General features: G+C 43.1%; 1 protein-coding gene across 1 annotated transcript; it reads left to right on the top strand.

Moving 5' to 3' along the window:
- The first annotated feature begins 1695 nt into the window (after positions 1–1695).
- LOC109737592 (uncharacterized) lies at positions 1696–4521 on the top strand. Its single transcript, XM_073503773.1, has 12 exons — positions 1696–2076; positions 2170–2325; positions 2424–2627; positions 2713–2818; positions 2871–2935; positions 3027–3312; positions 3432–3580; positions 3679–3762; positions 3846–3974; positions 4049–4164; positions 4243–4318; positions 4405–4521. The coding sequence occupies exons 1-12, from the start codon at positions 1696–1698 to the stop codon at positions 4519–4521; spliced, it is 1869 nt and encodes a 622-aa protein (XP_073359874.1).
- Positions 4522–8919: the final 4398 nt, after the last annotated feature.

Here is an 8919-nt window from a genome sequence, read left to right as displayed (position 1 = left end):
CACATGTGCTATGTGCTGGCCTGCATGAAATGACACCAAACTTTGGCACCATGTGAGGATGCCAATGTAGGCCCCCATGCAACATGTGAGCCATTCCTGACACCGAACGAACGTTGCGTCATGTCCGGGCAGCGTTTCGGGTTCTTTTCGCCGGCAAAATCCTAGTAAATGCATCGAGTGTCGGAAATCGATGAGAATTGGCATGCATGATGTCCATGGTCATCCCATTGTGTGAAATTTTTTTGGGGCCATTTGGTTGAGTTGAAATAATTATTTGATATCAAAATTTTCTAATATTAAAAAGAAAAGAAAAAAAGTACATGAAACGAGCCCCTCGTCGCTCAAAGAGAGGAGCAGCTGCGATTTGTTACACAATTCCCGGATCGGAATCTACAAAAAAAACTCGAGCGTGGGAAGCCTATCCCTTTAATTTAGGAGCACGTACTGCCTCTCCTTAACCAAGGAAGGCAAAGATCACGGGCGTTCTATCCCTGGTGGTTACGACGACCTAGGAGATCCTCCTCCTCCTATTTAGTCTCGGCATCGTCTTTCATGTCGTCTACGACGGCTCCTACCGCCGAGTCGACGACAGCTGCGTCCCTAGCATCGGCCCAACCCCAGCAAGATCGTCGAGAACATCCAGGTCGTCAGCGCGTGCTGGCCGTCGTGGACGAACTACGTCCACGTTACAACGCCGAAAACTTCCATCTTCATCGAGCGATCCAGTATGTTGGCAACCGTACCGCATCGATGATGCTTTTCTTTGTGCGTGTGTTAGATTCGATAGGACTAAGATTAATTAGCGCATAATCTTCGCATTACATCTGTTGGAGTAGATGTTTTTTGTTTGTGCGTGTATTAGATTAGATAGGCCTATGACACTAGATTTGTTTGTGCGTGTATTTGATTAGATAGCCCTACGATTGCAAATTAGTTTCTGCATGTTGTTTGTTGTCTTTCACTTGTAGGTTGGATTGATGAATAAACAACAATTTTTAATCAGTGTTAGTTATAGCATAGTCACTTTAAGTTATAGCAATGCCCTGAGACATGCATGTTGCAACTATGAGACGCCGACTAATATTGTATGTGTTGCACGTTTGTTTGATGCATGTTCCAGTATGCATAATTTCGTTTTTTTCTTTTCAATTTACTGTTAATTAGGCACTGTCACCGATTCTTATATCTATTTGTACAGTACCATATGAAAATAAATGATTAGATAAATTATGTTGCTTTTTATTATGAAACTAATTGGTTAAATAAGTACTTGTTAAACTGTCATTTTATGTGTTGCACGTGTCTCTGCTGAATGTTTCAGTATGAATAAATTATGTTGTATAGTTTTCTATCTACTTTGGGATAGTGTATTCCATTATTATGTTTTATGCAACAATATGTTAGGAAAAAAGTTGATTACATAATTTATGGTACTATAACCAAGTATATTTTTTTAACAGGATGGATGAACTCAACGGAGAAATTGTTTGCGCCGTAGAAAAATGGTTCAAACTTATTGCCGGTCTATCTTCTGGTCAATGGGCCGCACTTGCCGAAACAGCACTCCGTAGCATGCTTCAGATACCTTCGCTGAAGATGCGTACACTGTTGATCCGGTACATGGTTGAGATATTTGATCCTAGCAAGGGCAGATTCATTGTACAAGACTTGGTTGGCGAAGTGTCTCTCGGTGCCATGGATGTTGAGTGCATCTTGGCCTTGGAGAACCACGGACTATCGGCAGAAGGTATTCTCGGTGAGGAAGGTGAGGATGTTAAAGATCGAGTGCCGCCTCAATTCCTGAGCAAGACCACAGGTAACATAGTCACAAAAAATAAATCTGCCGACGACAATTTCCTTCGGAGAGTTGTCCTCGTGTTGCTTGGAACAGTTCTTGCTCCCATGTCGAGCAAGACTGTACCAAAGCAATATTACACATTGGTGGACGATGTGAAGCGTATATCCAAGATTAATTGGAATGCATTCACCCTCCGGGTTCTGATGGACTGCCTTCGCAACGTGAGGAAAGGCAAACACCTCCGCCAATGGCCGAGAGGGAACTTAGCTCTCCTGCAGGTACACCTTTCAGACTTGTACCATTGCAAAAAAAATATGATTGCTAATTTACTTGCTGTATAGTACTAATTGTAATTTTTCATATTCATGTAGTACGTGTACTGGGAGAAGGTTCAGCCTCTGGAAGGTGAATGCGCATTCAATCCTAGCTTGTCCATGGAACCTCTAATGAGGAATTGGACTGAAGCTGCAGCCTCAAGGAGAGACAAGTTTGATTATGACCACGACCGTGGCCTTGGTAACATCAAGGTAATTCATTACGTTGGGTACTTCTTAAATCTTTTATATAACATAATTAGTTGTATTAATATTTTTATTGATCACATATACTTGTATTTCACATGCAGATTGAAGACAACATAACCAAGGAGTATAGGGCGCAGGAGCGCAAAGTACCCGAACCAGAAAAGCCAAAAATGAAGCCCGCCGTTGGTGCGGCAAAGAAGTCCAAGTTAGCCTCAAACACGGACGAGATGATGAACCTCATCATGAAGCGGTGTATGGATTACATACGCAGCCAAATGAAGGAAATACCGGAACAAGTAGCCGAGGTGACACACCCTTAATTCTATGTTTACAACATCTTGGAGTTGCAAAACCGTGCCGAAATTAATTAATATTTTTTATGTAATGCAGAGATTGTTAGAGAAGTTGAACCAAAATGGTGTGATGTACAAGCCAGCGGCTGCTGCGGCTTCCGGCAACAACGATGCCGACCTAGAAGTGGATTCCTTTGAGAATGGTCCGCCAGAAAAAAAAAGAATTCGTGTACAAGGATGACTCTGACGGTCTAGAGCCGGTGATTGATTTGACACAGCCTGACGAGCCTATTGTAAACCAGAACAACGATGATGAGGAAGTATGTTTTCATTTATTTGTCTTCATTTATCTCAATTATGCATCTTCATTTTCGTTAACTGAACCTATCACATTATTTTTTTGTTAACTAGAAAACACCTGCCAAGTTAAATGTTGACAAGACAACGAAGCCTACTGATGAGTGCGGCGCAACACCGGAGAACCCTTGGATTGTAGGTAATTCTCCTCGAGCAGAATCGTCCGACATTGACATTTCTGCAAGTTCTATCGACAGGATGGTGGGTAAGAGCAAGGGGAAAAAGTCTGCAGCAACCGCAAAAGAAGACGATGTTATATCCGGGAAGCGCCGACGGACTATTCCCAAGAAATTTGAATCCCCCTTTAAACTTGACAAGCCCGGCAAGCGAAGCGCTCGCGGTACTAAGCCATCCGGCAACACTACCGCAACTAGAGGTACCGTTAGTAGCTATCTTAGTGCTTAATTTACTACCATTTCATGTACTCACCGTTCGTGACGTTCGTAATTTATCATGCAGCTCTGTTTAGTGACAATGACATGGAAGGCTTTGTTAAGGACGATTTGACACCGGAACTCATCGATGCTGCTGTTGCGTTTGTGGAGGCAGCTGCTCGGCCTGAGAATAATATGACAAAAAGAGTTTACTACAATGAACGTGGCACCTCTGTGACTGTGGAGCGTATATGACCGGTACTTGAGCATACATGGCTGGCGGATGACGTAAGATCTATTACCATGTCCTGCTATTTAAGTGCATAATCTAGGTGTCACCTATGAAAATAAAATGTTCTATGAGCAGAGCTGGAGCAGTACGTAGGGTTCTGGACGAGTATACCGTCCGTGATAAGGTACGATATGTTCTTACTAGTTCATTAACGCTCATTTCAACAAGCATAATTGCATCTGATTACAAATGTGTTCCACATTTTAGTCGTTTATCCCGTTGAACGTCGGCAATACACACTGGATCACCGTGGTGATGCACAACCTCAAGAAAGAATTCCGAGTTTTTGATTCGCTCTATCCTCTCGAGTTCTCTCTCGACACTGTGAAAGCACTGGTACTCTCCTGAACATTGAGCATTCTTCATATGAAATGTCATATGGTTTCTCACTACTACTTTCTTTCAAATAGCGACTAGCAATAGCAATTGATATGGAAGAGGCAAACCGTATTACACCTGGCAAATATCCAGACGTCACTAAGTGGCCTATCATACCTCAGATCGACATGCCACTACAAGAGGACGGGTGAGTTATGGTTCATCATTTTCTACTTACGAAAGACATGTTCGTGTGCACGGTGACTAATGTTTGCATATATATTAGGAACTCTTGTGGCCTTTTTGTGATTGAAGTTATGGAGCGTTGGGACGGGGATCGATGGACCGCTGATTTTACCCAGGTAATTTGTCCTCTCTGTTCGTACACATGTACAATTGTCGTATAATACCAACTTCTATTCATTAAACCTTGTTCTAAAAATTGCAGGGCACCATTAATGCAAGGAGAAGGCGTCTCGTCGCCGAGTTGGTTCTCTCGCCTACCAACACGCTTGAATGTGTGAAGAACAAAATCCGCGACATCGCAAAGAAAAGCAAGGCGTGAAGACATCATACATGATTCAAGATTCTAGTTTTAGTCGTTTGTTTTAAGTCCGGAAGCACGTTTCCCGGCATGGACAACTTTGATTTTCTATCATTCATGTAATAAGCACGATACCATGGATTTTGTGTGGATTTTTGGTCGCTCACACATACTTGTGTATGTGTAATGCAGTCAGACTATACGTTTCGTACCAATAAATTTTTGCTTCCCTTCATTTGTTCTACCTTAATGTTTTTTGCTGCTGTGTTTATTCTTTTCTGTCATGGAAGAGTAATTCATTTCTTTTTTACTTTTGCATATTTTTTTGATTTGATTTGGCATTATTCAACAATAACAATTTTTTTTGATAAATTCCTTTTTGTTTGCCTGAGAATCAACCTCGGCTGTCGTGCCATCCGGTGTGGGATCCCGCGCCCGAGACAATGACAGATCCGGTCCCAGCGCGGGCGACCCAGTCGACGAGCGCCAGTTCGCGCGGGGGACGCGCCAGGTCCGGTCCCGCCCGACCGCTCGGTGGAGACAGCCCGCGTGTCGGACGCAGACGGGCCACCCGTGGATCCTGCGATTGGTGGAGTAGGCAGATCCGCCTGGGATCCCGTGCGCATGATTGCCGCTGGATCTCTCGGGATCGGCGTCCGCAGGTGGATCTTCCTTGTGTCTTGCGCCAGACTCCCTTGGCGTTATGTGTTGCTTGAAATCACGTTGCACAGTTTTTTTGCTGCATTTTTGTTAGACTTTTCCTTTTCTGCATCATGAAGATCAGGATCAGTAGCACCATCAATCACATGATCAACTACTATTTCGCCCCCTTGATCAGTACGATTTAGAGCTCCGGTGGAAGCAAAATAATTTCAGTGCTTAGCCGAGAACCCGCATTAGGATGCAGGTCAAACAAGGGCAAACTATTTCGAAAGTGATATAATTTATTGGTTAATATAATATACTTAGACCTTACACAAATGAACTGGCCACAATGCAGATAGGACTTGATCATTATGTTCAACAATAAACCACAAAACATACTTAAAATTCATCACAAATCTCCTTCAGCTTCTTGATCTTATCAATGTACCCATGTTTCTGTTTGAGAAAATCTGCAATAATATACTCAAGTTTTCTCTTCTCTTGCTTCAGCTGGTCCCTCTCTCTCATCACTTGGTCTCTCTAGCACCACCCGGTCCCGGTCTTTCTCAGCCTTTACCCTCAGGACCTGATGTAGATTGGCACAACCATGGTCTACCATCTTATTCTTCTCCAGCTCCTCTTTGAGATCGCTAAGTGACAATCTTGCATTGCCCAACTGCGTGAGAGCATCCTCCTTATCAGCCACCAGTTTAGCAAAGTCCATTTTGAAAAATCTCAGGTCTTCCTCCGTCCTCCTCTTTTCTCCAATTAACATGCAATTTTCTTCAGCATTCTTAATATTCTGTCTCAGCTTCTCGTCATACATGCTCCACAGTTCTCTCAGGCAGAACTTCGTAGCCACTGACCACTCCGGGTCTACCCATTCCACATAGTTACATTTCACTTCTTCCTACAGTATGAAAAAATATGGTCTCAATCATATATGCACAAATGCAATACAATTACATGCAATGCACTAAAAATATGGTCTCAATCATATAAACACAAAATGTAGCATGCAATGATATACATATATATATATATGGATCAATTAACTACAAGTATATGCTATTATGTGCTAAAACAAATATTAGACCGTAAAAAAACAACATAAATACGGACTTTGTAAATGCACAAATTAATTGAAATTGTATGCAATTTTGGGCAGAACAATGGATTACCGCGAAGTAAATCGAGCACGAGGTAATTTAAACATATATTTACAGTACGGAACAACATACCTTCTGACCACAGGCAAGAAAACGTCTGCCAGTGTCCAAGGAATCAAAAGCAACTAGCCTGACGCAAGGTTCTCGATGCAGACAACGAGAAGACAGATCGTGAGCAATGCCACTCCATTCATAGCAAGGTATAGTCGTAGGAAGCTAAACGAAACAACAGAGATAATGCACAAATCAACGCCCTGCGTTAAATACCGGAAATGAAGAACCCTAACCCTAAGCCTAGCACTATTTGGAGATTATATAGTAGCAGCATACCTGCAGGCTAGTCACGGATTCGCCATCCGAAGAAGAGCTCGACTCGTCGCTCCACGAAACCATGGCGTAACGTGACCGGCGGCAAGACGTGGATCGGTGGCGGCAGCGGCGGCGGCGGTTGTAGTGGATAGATAGAACGCGCGTGGAGATCGCGAGGGAAGAACCGCCCCGACCAGGTGGCCAGCGCGGCCCATTTAAACGGGCTGTAATCAAAATGAAAATTGTTAAATGGGCTCGGCAACGGGAGTGGCCGTGTGTCGCGCCATCTAACGGCATCCGTCACCCCCCCCACGTCATCGCGACAAGCGGCCCGAGTTACACTACAAGCCATAAAATGGTGGGTTTTTCTTTTCTTTATGAGGGCAAAATGGTGGGTTTTTGGTACGAAGTCTATACTATAGACCAAAGTGAGCTGGTATCTTCTATATCTAAATGGTGGTGAACCAAAGGAGTGAAATTTTTTTAATTATTACCACACATAATTACATCTTCTATATCTAAACAACTAGCCACCACTAACCTATTTCTCTTAACATGCAAGTTTGCCACCTCGTCATTCAACATGTATGGAGAAAGGTCCACCACAACATGCAAACAAAATATTCCCGCAACAACATATACATGTTACACGTAACCATTTCTCTATGAATATATTGCAAAACATTCCCGCAACAACATGCCAAGTATCGTCTAGTTTTCTAATATAATATAACTACAGTGGACAACACAAAAGATGCCATCATTACAATGGCTAAAATGCTATCCATTTTCCATGATTAAAGTCCCTAGTGTCTGCCTCCTGTTTAGTCCATATATGCTACAAGCACTATCTCAAGGTACTGGCCTCTTGCAATAGTATATATCATGTATCATGTATGCAGTAACACATTGTAAACACCTCACTATTAGATCACTGGATTCATTCTAACATAACTTTAGCAACTATTCTACTCTTCTTCGCCCACCACGCTTCTGCACACGATAACAGGAAAAGTTAATGAATGACAAGTTAAAAACAATTATAACCTACAATGCATACAAAAACTTACTTCTTATTTAGTTTGCATTTCTTGCTGCGTTTAGTGTGCCCTAGCAATTTGCATGCGCCGCACCTGATTCTGATCTCGTCGTACGAAAGTGGCCTACCATTTTTCGACATAGGGCGGTTCTCATCTACCTTAGTTGCACCTTTCGTTGATACTTTAATAGGATCATGAACTTCAACTATGTTGCCTTCACCATCATCTACATATTCAATTGCACAAGTACTAAGATCAGCCATTTTCTTACTCAAATTTTCCTTTAGCTGATCATACTCATGGCTCTTAGCTATCACGGTCTTCAAACTCTCCTGTAACTGATCCCACAAAGTTGGGTGTTTGCATGCTGCATGCATAGCTTCTGAAGCCAACACACTGACCTGGCTATATTTCATTCTTTCAGCTGCTCCAGTCCATCCAAATCCCAACAGATCGCTTGTGCGCCTGGCGGGCAGTCCCAACCTTGCGTCTTTCGTGAACCGCACAAGAACTAAACACTTTGGTATTTCAGATATATTCAAGTACTTCAGTACATGGAATATGTGCTTGCAAGGTAGTCCCTTTCGAATCATTCTTCTGGAGCTGCACCTTATAGTTTCTGCGGAATTCACTGGAGTGTACTCCACCCAAAAACGGCTCTTCCGGTTATTCTTCCAGGCCACGATGTACTGCTGTGATCCGTCTCCGAGCTTTATTTCTACAATCTCCATGCCACCAATTTTCCTAAGATCAGCTTGCAACATATAGAAGTTTGCTGGAGTGAAGACGTGAGAAGGAGCTATCTCAAGTTCCCTCAAGCTAGTAACTGGCACCGGTAAACTCTGTGAGGCCGTGCAATCATCTCGTGCCTCATTCTCACGGATACGTACAACGGCGTTCTCATAGTGCAAAATCATATCCACCAGGGTCATTTCACCGTCTAGGTGGAGGTGAAGGCATGAGTTTAGACTTTCACTCCTCTGGTTGCTTTTCATGCCAAGCCAAAAACCCTCTGTCAGATAAGCCGCGGCCCACAGTCTCCTCCTCTTATACATCCGTCTCAACCATGTTACTGTTTTTTCCGACTGCCATCTTTTGGAAAACGCGTGCCATCTCTCCTCAAACGTGGCCGTGGACTGCTGTAGTGCAGAAGAGTTCGGAACTCCTTCAAGGACTTGTGACTGAGGTGAATCTTCATATTTTTTTCTATATGCCACGTACATATACGGTGCCACACATCTGGCAAGACTTGGCGA

The sequence above is a fragment of the Aegilops tauschii genome, chromosome 7 (assembly GCF_002575655.3).
Source record: "Aegilops tauschii subsp. strangulata cultivar AL8/78 chromosome 7, Aet v6.0, whole genome shotgun sequence".
NCBI classification, from domain to species: Eukaryota; Viridiplantae; Streptophyta; class Magnoliopsida; order Poales; family Poaceae; genus Aegilops; species Aegilops tauschii.
This window is presented reverse-complemented; position numbering and strand designations above follow the sequence as displayed.